This window comes from Oncorhynchus tshawytscha, linkage group LG06 (assembly GCF_018296145.1).
Source record: "Oncorhynchus tshawytscha isolate Ot180627B linkage group LG06, Otsh_v2.0, whole genome shotgun sequence".
NCBI classification, from domain to species: domain Eukaryota; kingdom Metazoa; phylum Chordata; class Actinopteri; order Salmoniformes; family Salmonidae; genus Oncorhynchus; species Oncorhynchus tshawytscha.
Genome location: NC_056434.1, coordinates 17,397,566 through 17,414,698, shown reverse-complemented (window position 1 = coordinate 17,414,698; position 17,133 = coordinate 17,397,566). Strand labels below are relative to the sequence as shown.

The 17,133-nt window shown below is 42.9% G+C and overlaps 1 protein-coding gene across 2 annotated transcripts; it reads right to left on the bottom strand.

Annotated features, from left to right (window-relative positions):
• Positions 1-2,395: 2,395 nt before the first annotated feature.
• LOC112252159 (N-acetyllactosaminide beta-1,3-N-acetylglucosaminyltransferase 3-like) lies at positions 2,396-9,637 on the bottom strand. Of its 2 annotated transcripts, none has more exons than XM_042323037.1 (2): positions 9,504-9,637; positions 2,396-4,956 (listed from the first exon to the last, which is right to left on the bottom strand). In XM_042323037.1, the coding sequence occupies exon 2, from the start codon at positions 4,944-4,946 to the stop codon at positions 3,786-3,788; it is 1,161 nt and encodes a 386-aa protein (XP_042178971.1). In that variant the 5' UTR covers positions 4,947-4,956; positions 9,504-9,637; the 3' UTR covers positions 2,396-3,785. The 2 variants fall into 2 exon arrangements, with proteins under 2 accessions (XP_042178971.1, XP_042178972.1); XM_042323038.1 differs by lacking the exon at positions 9,504-9,637 and adding an exon at positions 5,123-5,157.
• Positions 9,638-17,133: the final 7,496 nt, after the last annotated feature.

Genomic DNA, 17,133 nt, shown 5'->3' with positions numbered 1-17,133 from the left:
GAAAGAAATCCCTCAATAGAGAACTTTGTTCAATTAAGAAAACCTACTCCTGACTCATTTATTCCACCTTTCCGCTTTAGAGTAACACCAAATTACTTGGTCCGCTCACAATAAGTACATTATTTTCTTCAGGAATGTAGTGAAGTAAAAGTTGGCAAAAATATAAATAGTCAAGTAAAGTACAGATACCCCAAAAAACTACATAAGTACAGTGGTGGAAAAAGTACCCAACCGTCATACTTGAGTAAAAGTAAAGATACCTTATTAGAAAATGACTCAAGTAAAAGTGAGTCACCCAGGAAATGACTACTTGAGTAAAAGTCTAAAAGCATTTGGTTTTAAATATACCTAAGTATCAAGAGTAAAAGTATGAATAATTAATGTATTAATGTATTAATGTATTAATAAGCAAACCAGACGGTACAATTTTCTTGTTTTTTAAATTTCCGGATAGCAAGGGGCATGCTCCAACAGTCAGACATTATTTACAAACGATGAATTTGTGTTTAGTGAGTGCACCAGATCAGAGGCAGTAAGAATGACCATGGAGGTTCAGTTGATAAGTGTGTGAATTGGACCATTTTCTGTCCTGCTAAGCATTCAAAATGTAACTTTTAGATGTCAGGGAAAATGTAAGGAGTAAAAATGTCATTAGTTTCTTTAGGAATGAAGTAAAAGTAACATTTGTCAAAAATATAAATAGTAAAGTGAAGTACAGAAACTCCCAAAAACTACTTTATTTTTACTTAAGTACAAATACTTTAAAGTACTACTTAAGCAGTGGTGTAAAGTACTTAAGTAAAAATATTTTACACTTTACACCACTGAAGGGAAGTCCTTTGTAAAAGGCTTATTTGTTTTGATTTTCACATCTTGCGTATGCTGTTGACTGTCCAAGTTGTGCTGCGTTTAATATCCTAATGATCTATGACTATCAATAAGTGAATTAGGCCATTACATAGAACACAGTATGTGATAAATTGCTCCATATCAGTGTGAGAGTGCTTTGTACTAGGACATCAATAACGGAAGAGGAACAATGATTAGTAAGGGAACAGGAATATATACATTTTTTATAAAAAATAAATCAATACCACCAACGCAATTTGCAACAAAAACATTGTTACGCTGGAGCTAATCCTGGCCTACGTGAAAAGTAGGGCCGAGCACATCGACGTGGCTGTAGTGAAGCAGGTCGAGAGCTTCAAGTTCCTTGGTGTCCACATCACCTACGATCTATCATGGTCCAAACACACCAAGACAGTCGTGAAGAGGGCACGACAAAAGCTTTTCCCCCTCAGGAGACTGAAAAGATTTGGCATGGGTCCCCAGATCCTCAAAAGGTTCTACAGCTGCACCATCAAGAGCATCGTTATTGTTATGTTATTGTGTTACTTTTGATTATTTTTTACTATAGTTTATTTGTTAAGTATTTTTCTTAACTCTTCTTGAACTGCACTGTTGGTTAAGGGCTCGTAAGTATGCATTTCACAGTAAGGTCTATACTTGTATTCGGCGCATGTGACAAATAAAGTTTGATTTGATTGATTTGATTTGACAAATAATTTCTTGTCTAAAGTTTTTATTTTGAAGTCGACCACAAACATTTCCTGCCCAATCGTCACACAGCTAGCAATGAGGAATCGGCCCAGAAGCGGCCGGAACTGATTGAATCGGCTCGGAATCGGGTGTTGGACTCGGCGCGGAATCAAAATGAATGATTGCCCAGAATTGGCCACACATCGGGTCGTTTCCGTTTACTGGAATTCAGCTGATTTTGCCGGCATCTCACCAGAATCCCCCCAGAAGCGGCCCGATGCAAAGTTAAATAGATGTATTCAAAATTACACGATTTAGTAATTATAATTATTACTACTATACATTTTATACATACAAATTATACCGATCCACAAAAAAAAAACATTTTGTGCCAGAGGAAACACCATACACTTGATGGGACAAGGACATCCCGGCCGGCCAAACCCTCCCCTAACTCGGACGACACCGGGGAAGTTTTCAGTCGTCTCATGGATCTCCCGGTCATGACCGGCACGAGTCTCGAACCAGCATCTGTGATACAGTGTCTTAGACCGCTCCGCCACTCAGGAGGCTCCATCCACAAAGTTTTTAATGCTTATCAATTTCCTTGCACAAAGTATCAAAATATTAAAATACTACACAGGACATTTAAATGTTAATTGTATTTTTTGATCACAGAAACAATGAGAAAATATGGAAAATAAATAATGAAATGTTAATTATATAAAGCCGCCCATGTAATCATCCACTGTGCAAGTTGGGCAGGATTGTTCTGAGTTTAGCGGGTGGTGGGGGATTCCTGAGGCATTGTAGTTACACAAGTGAAAAATGTTAAGAAAATTATTAATCAAGAATGTGTTGTGAATCGTTTACTTTAATAATAATGCCAGCTGTCAAATATAGATAGATACATCATTGTCCAAACATCCACAGAAATACAAAACTTGTGTCCGTTGGAAAGATACCGCCTACTGTACGTCAGTTCCCTTTCTACACTTATTCTATTCTCAATATGGGGAGGTACATTATGTAGCCTAGTGGTTAGAGCGTTGGGCCAGTAACCAAAAGGTTGCTGAATCAAATCCCTGTGCTGACAAAAATCTGTCGTTCTACCCCTGAGCAGAATGACAGTTAACCCACTTCCCCGGGCACTGCCGATTAAGGCAGCCCCCTGCACCTCTCTGATTCAGAGGGGTTGGGCTAAATGTGGAAGACACATTTCAGTTGAACAAATGACTAAGTATCCCCCTTTGCCAATACAGTATCAGGCACTTGTAATAACAGAATGTTGTTTGTATGCTTCCAAAAGTTATTTTATTTAACTAGGCAAGTGCGTTAAGAACAGATTCTTATTTACAATGACAGCCTACCGGGGAACAGTGGGTTAACTGCCTTGTTCAGGGGCAGAACAACAGATTCTTACCTCGTCAGCTCAGGGATTCAATCCAGCAACCTTTCGTTTACTGGCCCAATGCTCTAACCACTAGGTTACCTGCTGTCCCATGTCTCCACTTGGTTTATGTAATAATAGTATTACTTTCATACTATAAATGTTAAAATGTGTGGCTACAGCTGAAGTACTGAAGAGAAAAGGATGACAGATTCTGAGTAGGCTTCCAAGTGGCGCAGCGGTATCACATCCAGCCTTGAGTCCTATAGGGCAGCACATAATTTGCCCAGCGTCATCTGGGTTTGGCTGGGGTAGGCTGTCATTGTAAATAAGAACTGACTTGCCTGGTTAAATAAAATATGAATTCATGAAATCCATTGTTTATGGTGATCTGCAGTGGAAATTATTGTGAAATATGGCTTATTTGTGGTCCGGTGGGTTTATGAACAATAAAAACATATACTTTATAAACATATACATATACTCAATAATATTTACCTCAATTACTTAACAACAATCGCCAGAATGAGCTAAAGCCATACACATGGCAAAAATCAAATATGCATTTTATTTTATTAGCGTTTGATATAGAATCAATATCATATATATTTTTTAATATGCATGTTTTCATTTATTAAATAGAAAGAAGTGATACTGACTTAAAACAATACATTATATAAACTTTGATAATTTCTATGTACATACACACAGAAGAAGCAATCAATCCCATAATTTACATCTTAAAATGAGTCTGTATTTACAACAACAAAAACAACTTTCAGACATCACACATGTTTGAAAAAAAAGACTGGAAAAACAAACCTCAACAGGCAACTGATTTCAACAAGACAGATGGCTAAAGAGAACCTTGCGAATTACTACATCTCAAGTTAGGTTCATGTATTCCGTGCCACATAATATATATCTGATGAGGCAGAAATCTGTGTACTAAAATGATTTCCCTATAATAACAAGGATCGTAAGTGTCCCCGTTTTGGGAGGGGACATGAAGTCCAGCAGTCCTGACTCCGAAATGGGACTCTGGCCCAAGACCAGCCTTTTCCAGACACATTCCCATGTAGACATCATCAATTGGCAAAATGGGAATGGTATGGGTCATTTTGTAAATGACCATAGCTGTGTTTCCAGAGAGCAGGAAGCCCCCTCCCCCACAGTAAGGGGGATATGAGTCTGACTCTTGAACCTGGACTGGGACATAGTATTTGCTCCCTGACTCTCTAATGGGTCCTACATAGCGGATTAGATGACCTGCAAAAAGGTGCTTGTCACCATCATTGTCTTTTAGACTCTGAAGGTAGTCCACCATGTTATCTGTGTTGGCGAAGATATCATCGTCACCGTTGAGGAGAAATCGGGCCTGGCGGCAGTTCTTGTCCATCCATTCTAAGAACAAAATCTGCTTCAGGGTGAGGTTGAAGAAGGAGTCGTTGAAGTCCCACTGTAAGATGTCATTATGCTCACGGTTCTCCAGTCGTAGAAGCTTATTTAGCTTGCGCTTCTCAAAGCCTGTGCCTGTTGTTCCCGAGAGAAAAATCCTGTGAATCCAGACTCCATTCTGCTGTCTCTCCTTGGCCCAGGTTTTCCGTAATACCTCACGGCGGTCATAATTCGCAGGTGAGCTTTTTATGACCAGCAGAAGAAAGACGTCACCAGACTTGTGAGGGCCTCCACATTTATCAGGTACATTCAGCAGCATTGGGAAGTGGCGGCAGTGACGATAGAAAAGGAAGTCTTGGATGTGAACTGGCAGAGAGGAAAACCCTGACACATTGGCCGCAGACTCATTCCGTTCACAATGGCCCCAGGTAGAAACACCTGCGCTCTCACTGGTTGGATTCTGAGGTCTGTTTTGATAGGTTGATTCCCTCCTGTTTATCTGGAAATGGTTTGAGGGTTTTTTAGGACGAATGTCCTCTTTAATAAAAATTATGACCAAGCACAGAATGCTGATCACAAGTAAAGCTGTTGACTCAAGCAAACGAGACGACCTTCTCATTTTTGTTGCTCTGTAATGAGAAAAAACAAGGCATTAAAGGTACAAAATGGGCCAGAGATTAAGTGCCCTCTTTAATTGTTGTTGTTTTGGCTCAGTACTCCAGCACTCTGACTATGAGGTTAAATTGCAGACTGGCAGAAAACTTGTTTAACAACATGCTAGCGTCCTATAGTCACCTCTTCACTGTTGATGTTGAGACTGGTGTTTTGAAGGTACTATTTAATGAAGCTGCCAGTTGAGGACTTGTGAGGCGTCTGTTTCTCAAACTAGACACTATAATGTAGTTGTCCTCTTGCTCAATTGTGCACTGGGGCCTCCCACTCCTCTTTCTATGCTGGTTAGAGCCGTTTGCGCTGTTCTGTGAAGGGAGTAGTACACATCGTTGTATGTAATCTTCAGTGTCTTGACAATTTCTCGCATGGAATAGCCTTCATTTCTCAGAACAAGAATAGACTGATGAGTTTCAGAAGAAAGTTATTTATTTCTGGCCATTTTGAGCCTGTAATCGAACCCACAAATGCTGATGCTGCAGATACTCAACTAGTCTAAAGGCCAGTTTTATTGCTTCTTTAATCAGACCGACAGATTTCAGCTGTGCTAACATAATTGCAAAAGGGTTGTCTAATCATCAATTAGCCTTTTAAAATTATAAACTTGGACTAGCTAACAATGTGACATTGGAACAAAGGAGTGACGGTTGCTGATAATGGGACTCTGTACGCCTATGTAGATATTCCATAAAGAATGAGCCATTTCCAGCTACATTAGTCATTTACAACATTAACAATGTCTACACTGTATTTCTGATAAATTTGATGTTATTTTAATGGACAAAAAAATTTGCTTTTTTTTTTCAAAAACAAGGACATTTCTAAGTGATCCCAAACTTTTGAATGGTAGTGTATGTAAATTGTAAAGTATTTTTCGTTATGTGTCGGATCCCAGTGGCGTCGGCTAATGGGGATATGTATACCCGTACATTTTCCCTGACACCAAAAAGTACTTGTTACATTTTGAATGCTCAGGCAGGACATAATTATGGTCCAATTCACAAACCTATCAATATAACGCGTTGTCATCCCTACTGCCTCTGATCTGGAGGACTCACTAAACACAAATACTGACCCTGTCTGTCTATAAATAAATAGAAATGTAAAAAAGGAAATTGTGCCATCTGGTTTGCTTGATATAATGAATTTGACGTATAGCATTTACTTTTGCTCAAGTATGATAATTGACTACTTTTTCCACCAATGCAGCCAGGTTGCCTCCCGCATCAATAACCCAAGGACATTGATTTGAACCAATCATAGACGTTCCGAGACGTCCACAGACATCCAGTCCGGCATACATTTGGGGTCTACGGACAATTCCTTCGACCTCATGGCTTGGTTTTTGCTCTGACATGCACTGTTCACCGTGGGACCTTATATAGACAGGTGTGTGCCTTTCCAAATCATGTCCAATCAATTTAATTTACCACAGGTGGACTCCAAACAAGTTGTAGAAACAGCTCAAGAATGATCAATGGAAACAGGATGCACCTGAGCTCAATTTCGAGTCTCATAGCAAAGGGTCTGAATACTTATGTAAATAAGGTACTTTTTAAATGTTTTTTATTATTATAAATTAACAAAACATTTCTAAAAAACTGTTTTTGCTTTGTCATTATGGGGTATTGTGTGTAGATTGATGAGGGGGGAAAATGATTTGATCCATTTTAGAATAAGGCTGCAATGTAACAAGGGAAGAGGTCTGAATACATGTTGAATGCACTGTATGGATCTGTGCCATTCGCTTTGAACTGGACTGTTTTTACAGCATGAGTGGTTGTGAGTAGATGCGCTTGTTTTGAGATCAAAGTGAGAGCTACATGTAGCGATGTGTGCACATTTGTACATTTCCTCATAACCTTTGCTAGTTAGTGAGTTATTAGCCCAGGTATAGATCATTTTTAGACAGCAATGGGGGAGTGATGGCTTCTTACAAGAGCACAAAACGTGTCATTTCTAGACATCTTTGGTAAAGAGATTTTGTTTGTCTTAAAGAGGAAGTGTTGTCTATTGAGACATGCGTGAATAAGCTAAGTAGCCAATAGGCAGAGGGTAGCATAATTTGTCTGATTCTCTTTAATAATGGTATGGAACTAATGAGGAATTTTATTTTGTAAAGTGGTTTCTTGCATCAAACAACACAATATTTTCAGTCACATCCTCTGAAGGACAAGTGGATAAACAGGTTAATGTCAAGCCCTGCATGTTTTTCTTCAAAAAGTCTCATGGAATGTAGGCCTACATTGAACACCACACATTGGCTGCTACTGTAGGCTGAACGATAGAACAGCTATTTCCATGTTAAAATGTTATATAGAACAGCTATTTCCATGTTAAAATGTTATATAGAACAGCTATTTCCATGTTAAAATGTTATATAGAACAGCTATTTCCATGTTAAAATGTTATGGGATGCATTTTCTCCATTGCTTTTGTTGATAGGCCACTATGGTAGGCCTACGTTATGATCAAATATCCACAGTAGCCTACATGACCACTGTTAAAACTATCTTAAAGTGGGTACAGCCTCAGTGTTCACAGTAAACGCACGCCGGAAGTTGCATTGAATTTTCACAACTTTCAAGTTTGCACTCCTCAGCCCGAAATTTGCTCAGTGATAAAAAATGTTAACCGAACCAAATCTAAACCAATCATTGACATCTAGGTTTCGCAAGATTGGACAGCACAGTACAGCACACTAGAGTAAAGTGTACTGTATTGTACCCTACTTAACTTTTTTTATTTGACCTTTATTTAACTAGGCAAGTCAGTTAAGAACAAATGTCTTATATGATGGCCTAGGAACAGTGGGTTAACTGCCTGTTCAGGGGCAGAAAGACAGATTTGTACCTTGTCAGCTCGGGGGTTTGAACTTGCAACCTTCCGGTTACTAGTCCAATGCTCTAACCACTAGGCTACGCTACCCCCCCTGTACTTTAAAGTACTCTACTGAACTGTACTCTACTGAATTAAACTCTACTGTATAGTACCGTACTGCACTATACTCTAAATTGAACTATTCTGTACCCTACTGTACTGTACTGTACTTTACTGTACTCTAATGAATTAAACTGTACTGTACCATACTCTTCTGTGTTTTACTGTGCTCTACTGTACTAAACGTGATGTTCAAACTTGTGAAACATAGCCTAGACTTCTATGATTCGTACAGATTTGGATATGGTCTGCACCGACCAAATTTGTACTTGTTTTGGGGCCGAGCTCATTGGAATAATACCCAGCATGCTTTGCAAGTGTTTGTTTCTACATTTACATCAGCAGACACTTTTATCCAGAGTGACTTAAAGTCAATGCATTCAACTTAGGTAGATAAACCACAACATATCGCAGTCATAGTTGAAGTGGTCTGCTGGTTTATTCTGTACATTAAAAGTATTTTGAACATCATTGCTGCTAGTTTCAAAGCAATTCAAAAATCTAGCATAGGTGCATGTAATAGGAGAAATAACAAATATTTTGTTGCAATCTTCAGTTGGCCATTCTTTCATATTAAGAGGCGTGAAAAAGTATGCTTGTGATATCATGCTTACTTCATTGAGAATATATAGCAGTTGAAATTTGGCCATACAATCAATGGCTGAAAAATACGTATTTTCAATATCCGGGAAAATAAATATTTTCAATGTACAGAAAATAGTTCATTTTGTATGTCCATATAAGACATATTTACGACTTCCAGAAAATATGTCTTCTAACCTTTCATTCAGCACCTGAGACACAATTGATGTCAAAGTCCGGAAAATACCTATAAAAGTCATTTCGCTTAATGGTAATGTTTCGACACACAAAGTGCTGCATACATGCATACTTAGTGCTGTTGAAATAGGTCTTGGATTTCCAAGACTAGATGTTGACAGACAAAATAGGTCTACACACCCACTGTTCAGGTACTTGTAGAACTACAATTATTACAAATACATAATAAGCTACTGACCAATTTGAGTGAGTCAGAGTTCCTGTTTTGGTGAAGGTTGTTCCTTCATTGACAATAACAGGATAAGAGTGTCCCAGTAGATAATGCACAATCTGAAAATACGCCCGTTTTAAGACCACCAGAGACTGTGGTAATTCGCTGTTATAATACATTTTAGCAAACAGTGAATTTATAGGTTAACACTTTCTTATATAATAACCACATTTGCCTTTGCCACAGTAATAAAACAAACATCTCACACACGAGTAGCTATTGCACTGTTAATTCATCAAGTTTTCTCTGGGTAGCCTAAGGATCTGCATGACTTATTATAATTGTACCGTCCAAAAGCAGTTTATTTGTTTGTTCGCATGTATAATTTTGAACTGGCACAAATAATGACTTTTTCGAGATTATTAGGCTATTAGACGAATATAAAATATGCCTACAAACGAACAAATATGGAATCTGTATTTCTAGTATGATAAACTTACAGTATAAAACCCATTCATAGTCATAGAAATGCATATCTCCATATTTCCAGTGCACATTAAAGTCGTTGTCTATTACCTTTTCTGCCTGCGTCCTATTGTCAGAACGGCTGGAACATGTGTGTCCTTTGCTCAGGAAATCAGTTTAAAAATACACTTGCTCGTGAGCGCTAGGTGTTATAAGTGCACTTGCTCCTGAGCATTGGCCTCTATCTGCCAGTTAGATTTTATGTTGCTGCTTTGAGCGCTTTCGTCAACCAAAGTCCCAACCTTAGACTATGAGAAATGTTGTGTATTAATTAATTAACATCAATTTGTGATAAACTGAATAATGATATACATCAATTAATGATATACTGTGTAACGTAAACTCACGTAAACTCGTACATCGCCGTGGTCCGTACAATTGCCCTTATTTTAGCGCCACAAAAACGTAATACCTCCAGATCAACTGTAATGTCAATACCATTGTAAAGGACAATTTCTCCCCTTTCCAACAGAATGAATTACATGACCTAAACGCTGCCCGTTTCTGCATAATTGAAGCAGGCAATGAGCCCCGTCTGGTCGGGTGGGGAATGTCTTGTTTTGCACACTTTGTACAAAATAATAAAATGCAGTACTATAGGATATTTCTTAACGTAGCTCTTTATTAGCTAGCTATAACTGGCATGTTCACGTATCGCCAACCAGGATCAAACTGACCATGACCATGTGTCCAGCATGGATCTTTGTCAAAATCTATTCTCTGAGACTGGTAGGAATAATGATTTCCTCTCCTTTGAAAATTATTCCGTTGATCTGTGATAGTTCATCACGATGGTTCCAGGATTCTGAGACGCTCTGAGGGCATTTTCTCCTCTCCTCAGGCCATCCATCCTGTATGACTTTCCTCAGCTGTGCGAGTTGCGAATCCTTTTCTGTTTCTGCTTGGATCTCCTTCAGTTTTGTGTCACTAACTGGTAAGTTGCTATACACAGTGTGCACTTGCATGTCCATGCCTTCACTGAGGCTGCTGTCCTTATAGGTAAGAAACTTCCTGGAGAGTGTGTCTGCGACAGGGATGTCTTTGCCTGGACGGTGAGTGATTGTGAAGTCGTATTTATGTAGTTGAAGGATCATTCTCTGTAGCCTTGGCAGGGCTGCGGCCTGTGGTTTCCTCATAATTGACTCAAGGGGCTTGTGGGCGGATTCCACAATGGCTTGTCATCCATATATGTACTGATGGAAACGGTTACATCCAAACAGAATGGCGTAGAGCTCCTTTTCGATTTGAGCGTAGTTGATTTCACAGTCTGTGAGAGATTTGGAAGCGTAGCCGATGGGCTTTCCTTCTTGCAGTAGCACTGCACCTAGTCCATACTTCGACGTGTCCACTTGTAGTTCTGAGCTCTTTGTTGGGATCGTAGTAGGCAAGGATTGGTCCTGGTTCTCTCGTGATCAAGTCTTTCACATTCTGGAAAGCAATGTCGTGTTGCTTGTCCCAGAGAAACTCACTGGACTGCTTTAGCAGTTGGCGCAGGGGTGCATTAGCATTGGAGAGGCTGGGTGCAAACTTGGCCAAGTAGTTGACTATGCCAAGCACTGCTTCCAGCTTTGCACGGTTCTTTGGTGGCTCCATTTATTTTATGGCTAAGATCTTCTGTGCATCTGGCTTGATTCCAGTCGCTGTGAGAAGATGTCCGAAGTAGCTGACCTCTGTAGCACCGACTGTGCTCTTCTCGGGGTTGAGCCGGACTCCTCTCTCGCGGGACCTTTGCAGCATCGCGCAGAGGTTTTTGTCGTGCTCCTCTTTGGTTCGACCATAGACAAGGATGTCGTCCACAATTGCCACAACTCCGTCGAGGCCTTCGTGCAATTCGTCAATCTTTCGCTGAAACTGGTCTTGGGCTGAGATAATCCCAAAAGGCAGGTGACCTGTAGCGTCCAAACAGTGTGTTGAATGTTGTGAGCTTAGATGACTCTTCTGTGAGCTTGATAGCCCAGTAGCCTGATAGCCCAGTAGTACATGACACTGAAGTAGTGTGCTCCCGCTAGCTTGTGTGTGATGCCATCTAGCATCGGTAAAGGATAATGGGGGCTTTTGATAGCCTTGTTCAAGTCTCTTGGGTCTAGACATACTCGGAGCTTGCCTGTGCGTGGTTTCTCCACCACCACTAACGCATTTACCCAGTCAGTCGGTTCTGTAACCTTGGTGACTATGTCAGATTGCTCCATGCTCTCCAACTCTTTCTTCAGACAGGCACGGAGAGCAAGGGAAATCTTTCTTGGTGGTTAGACCACAGGGGTTGCGTCTGGGTCAAGGTGAATGGTACATTCTCCTGGGAATAATCCTATTCCTGTAAAAACATTAGCAAACTCCTCCAGTACATTGTCTGTCTCTACTGGTGCTGTCACTGATAAAACTAGCTTGATGAGGTCCATGTCTAAACATGCTTTAAGACCTAGCACTGCAGGTGCTCTAGTGTCAACAACATAAAAGTCCAACATCATGTCACTTTCTTTGTATTTGCATTTGAAAGTGCATGTGCCTTTTACTGGGAGCTGTCCAACACCATAACCAGTCAGTCTGCACGTGGTCGGTTGTAGCTCGCATTCAGATGTCAAGCTGTGGTACTTATTCAGAGGAATAATGTTTACTTGTGCACCAGTGTCTAGTTTGAACTTTAGCTTTGTGCCTTGTGTTCCTATCTCAATGTCAGCAAAGGCTTGCTCTGTCTCTGATATTTGACTTTTCTGCATCACTGAATTAATAAATAGTTCATCAGCGTTTGACTCTTTGATTGACATTTCATCTTCACTCACGGTGTGTACTGTTTTTCCACAGTAAGCTCTGCACACTTTTGCAAAGTGATTCCATTTTTGTGAGGATTGAAAATATGCTTGGCCTATCATGAGGGTGTCTGTGTATGTTAAAAGCAACATTTTGCAACATGGTGTGACTAGCGGAAAGGCTGTGGCTGGCCTTGGGTGTAGGCAGCTATCATTAATCATTAATTGTTGGGGGCACATACAGAACGTAGGGTAGGGAACAAACAGTCTTTTATTAGATAACAGGAGCCAGGTGTGTGATAACTGTATTGAGTGCATGAGCGCATAGGTATTCTACACAACTACAACGACTGACCGCTGAAGTGTCTAGGGGGCTGGGACCAGCTTGTGTGCCAACAATCAATGATAGGCTGATTGTAGTCTCTACTCTGTGACAGGCCGGCTCGGAAGCAAGAACTACTTCTGTCAGAGTATATTATAATATCTTTGTCAGGAACAAGTCAGTTCTCTGTTCTACCCTGCATGGTGTTACAGCGAACCCGTATATACAAATATTGCATTTACTACTTATTGCTTAGCTAATAAAAAGTACATAGTATACAATCGGTGACTCAATGTCATATTTATCCTGATACAAGATTCGATTGACGCAACCCTTAACATTTTCCACATTTAGTACACTGTTTTCCTTTAGCTGGGCAATTTCCTTGTTCGCCATGCACTTTGTATCCACAATATCCACATGTTTTGGGGCATTTTGAGTCTGTGTCGCAAAATGCGTTCTCTGTGCACCAGAGGTGTGCTATGATGTCTGCCTGACTGCGCACTGCTTGTTCACATGATGTGCACGTGCTGCCTCGCAAAATGTTTTTCATCTGAGCTCATGAGATCTGGCTATGTCGATAGCTTTGTCCAGCTTTGTCCAGCGTTACCTCAGACCCAACATTCAAAAGTTTCTCTCTCACTCGTGGTGAGTGTATTCCAAATACAATACGGTCCCTGACCATCTCATCCTTGTTTGCATAATCACAGTCTTTCACAAGCAGACGCAGCTCTGTCACAAACTGTTCAAAAGACTCGCTAGCTCCCTGTACTTTCTCATGGAATTTGTACCTAGCGAAAATCGTATTGCTCTTCGGAGCAACATATGCTTCAAAACGATCGTAGTATATTTTCAGTACCTTTGATTAAGCCTCGGTAAGTGTCCATGCGTTGTAAATATCTTACCCTTTTTCACCGTTCCAGAGGAGCAGGTAGCTGCACTTTTCCTCTTCTCCTCTGTCCTTCAGAGTATCCGTGAACATTAGCTCCACATGCTGTTTGTACTTACTCCATGCATCGGGTAAGTTTGTAGACTCCCAGTCCATTCGAGGTGAAGGAACTCCAGAAAAATCCATCTTTTAAAAGACCTTTTACTCTGACACTGTCAAGTTCTGACCTCAGTTCCTTTGTTTTGTTTTTGTTTTAGTATGGTCAGGGCGTGAGTTGGGGTGGGCAGTCTGTTCTTTTTTCTATAATTTGGGATTTCTGTGTTTGGCCTGGTATGGTTCTCAATCAGAGGCAGCTGTCAATCGTTGTTCCTGATTGAGAACCATACTTAGGTAGTCTGGTTTCACCTTTGAGATGTGGGTGATTTATTTTCTGTTCTGTGTTTTGTGTATTCACCGTACAGGACTGTTTCGTTCATTGACGCTTTATTTGCTTTGTTAAAGACAACCGTTACAGAATCACCCACCACAACCGGACCAAGCAGCGTGGTACCCAGGAGCAGCGGGTTCAAGACTCTTGGACTTGGGAGGAGATCTTGGATGGCAAGGGAGCCTGGGTACAGCCGGGAGAATATCGGCACCCCAAGGCAGAACTGGAGGCAGCGAAAACCGAGAGAAAACCATTATGAGGAGCTAGCAAGGCAGCGCGGCTGGGAAGAGAGGCAGCCCCAAAACTTTATTGGGGCGGGGGCACACATGGAGTGTGGCGAAGTCAGGTAGGAGACCTGCGCCAACTCCCTGTGCTTACCGTGGAGAGAGGTGGACCGGGCAGGCACCGTGTTATGCCGTGAGGCGCACGGTGTCCCCAGTGTGCAGGCATAGCCCGGTGCGTTACATCGCAGCGCCTCGTATTGGCCGGGCTAGAGTGGGCATCGAGCCAGGTAACATGAAGCCGGCTCAGCGCATCTGGTCTCCAGTGCGTCTCCTCGAGCCGGGGTACATGTCACCAGCCCTATGCATGGTGTCCCCGGTTCGCCAGCACAGCCCAGTGCAGTCTATTCCACCTCGCCGCACTGGCCTGGCTACGGGGAGTATCCAGCCAGGTAGGGTTGTGCAGGCTCAGTGCTCGAGACCTCCAGTGTGCCTCCACGGTCCGGTCTATCCAGTGCCTCTTCCACGCACCAGGCCTCCTGTGGCAGCCCCCCGCACCAGGCTGGCTCTCCGTCTCCTCCCTACAAGTGCTCCCGTCTGTCCTGAGCTGCCAGAGTCTCCCGTCTGTCCTGAGCTGCCAGAGTCTCCCGTCTGTCCTGAGCTGCCAGAGTCGCCCGTCTGTCCTGAGCTGCCAGAGTCGCCCGTCTGTCCTGAGCTGCCAGAGTCGCCCGTCTTTACTGAGCTGCCAGAGTCGCCCGTCTGTCCTGAGCTGCCAGAGTCGCCCGTCTGTCCTGAGCTGCCAGAGTCGCCCGTCTGTCCTGAGCTGCCAGAGTCGCCCGTCTGTCCTGAGCTGCCAGAGTCGCCCGTCTGTCCTGAGCTGCCAGAGTCGCCCGTCTGTCCTGAGCTGCCAGAGTCGCCCGTCTGTCCTGAGTTGCCAGAGACGCCCGTCAGTTAGAAGCTGCCAGAGCCGCCCGTCAGTCAGGAGCTGCCGGAATCAAGCATCACTCCGGCGCTGCCGGAATCGCTTTTCACTCCGCAGCTGCCTCTCGTCCCTACAGGTGCTCCCGTCTGTCCTGAGCTGCCAGAGTTGCCCGTCTGTCCTGAGCTGCCAGAGTCTCCCGTCTGTCCTGAGCTGCCAGAGTCGCCCGTCTGTCCTGAGCTGTCAGAGTCGCCCGTCTGTCCTGAGCTGTCAGAGTCTCTGTCCTGAGCTGCCAGAGTCTCCCGTCTTTACTGAGCTGCCAGAGTCGCCCGTCTGTCCTGAACTGCCAGAGTCGCCCGTCTGTCCTGAGCTGTCAGAGTCGCCCGTCTGTCCTGAGCTGCCAGAGTCTCCCGTCTTTACTGAGCTGCCAGAGTCGCCCGTCTGGCCTGAGCTGCCAGAGCTGCTGCCAGAGTCGCCCGTCTGTCCTGAGCTGCCAGAGTCGCCCGTCTGTCCTGAGCTGCCAGAGTCGCCCGTCTGTCCTGAGCTGCCAGAGTCGCCCGTCTGTCCTGAGCTGCCAGAGTCGCCCGTCTGTCCTGAGCTGTCAGAGTCTCTGTCCTGAGCTGCCAGAGTCGCCCGTCTGTCCTGAGCTGTCAGAGTCGCCCGTCTGTCCTGAGCTGCCAGAGTCGCCCGTCTGTCCTGAGCTGCCAGAGTCTCCCGTCTGTCCTGAGCTGCCTGAATCGCCCTTCACTCCGGAGCTGCCCGAGTCTCCCGTCTGTCTGGTGCTGCCGGAATCTCCCGTCCATTCGGGACCTGTTGCTAGGGTCCCCAGTCCGAGGTCGGCGGCGAAGGTCGCCGCTCTAAAGAGGCCACAGAGGCGGGTAAAGAGGCGGACAAAGACTATGGTGGAGTGGGGTCCACGTCCCGCGCCAGAGCAGACGTCCACCCAGATCCTCCCCTATAGGTTCAGGTTTTGCGGCCGGAGTCCACACCTTTGGGGGGGGTACTGTCACGTTCTGACCTTAGCTCCTTTGTTTTGTCTTTGTTTTAGTATGGTCAGGGCATGAGTTGGGGTGGGCAGTCTGTTCTTTTTTCTATGATTGGCCTGGTATGGTTCTCAATCAGAGGCAGATGTCAATCGTTGTCCCTGATTGAGAACCATACTTAGGTAGCCTGGTTTCTCCTTTGAGTTGTGGGTGATTATTTTCTGTTCTGTGTTTTGTGTATTCACCGTACAGGACTGTTTCGTTTCGTTCGTTGTCGCTTTATTGTTTTGTTCTTTAGTGTTCTGAGTTATAATAAATATCATGACCACTTACCACGCTGCCCATTGGTCCTCCGATCCTTCCTACTACTCCTCCTCGTCAAAGGGGAGGAAGACAACCGTTACAGACACCATGTCTTGTTTTGCACAATTTGTACAAAATAATAAAATGCAGTACTACAGTATATTTCTTAACGTAGCTCTTTATTAGCTAGCTATAACTGGCATATTCACGTATCGCCAACCAGGATCAAACTGACCATGACCTAACCATTTGGGTGGTCTTAACTAATCATAGCACAGTATTATATGATGGTAAAATGCATCCAATTACAATTCAGTATGTTTACAGTATGAGTATTAAAGGGAAGCGAAACTAATGCGTGATAGTGAGAAGAGAGATGTTGTGTGGGAAAATTGCGTTTTTCCACTCGATCTGTCCAACTTATCACCTTATCGCCTCTAAAATGTAAATTAAACACTATAAAGAGTTTATATAATGTGTCATTACATACCTATTTTTCGATTTAAGCAATGTGGCAAAAAAAATCATTGCGACTTAATGAAAACGGCAGATGTAAGATACATTTTCTAAAGATCAACTAACATTTTATCCGTTCGGCAGGGATGGATTTTCTTTTGTCGAACTTCCTTTATTGTGAAAATTGATGATGAAAACAGTGTTTTTCAAAATGTATAATTTAGAAGATGTGGGGCAAGTGATGGCATCACGAAAATGCCTACTGCTTTCATAGTATTACCACGACCACCGGCAAAACAGTCCGTCTTTCAATCACCCACGTTTGTTTAACCAGTGAGGAGATGGCACGTGGGTACCTGCTTCTATAAAACAGTGAGGAGATGGGAGAGACAGGACTTTCAGTGCGATCTGCATCAG

Bases quoted from the DNA above. Each gene is read 5' to 3' on its own strand.
- LOC112252159 (XM_042323037.1), bottom strand. From the start codon at position 4,946: ATGAGAAGGTCGTCTCGTTTGCTTGAGTCAACAGCTTTACTTGTGATC.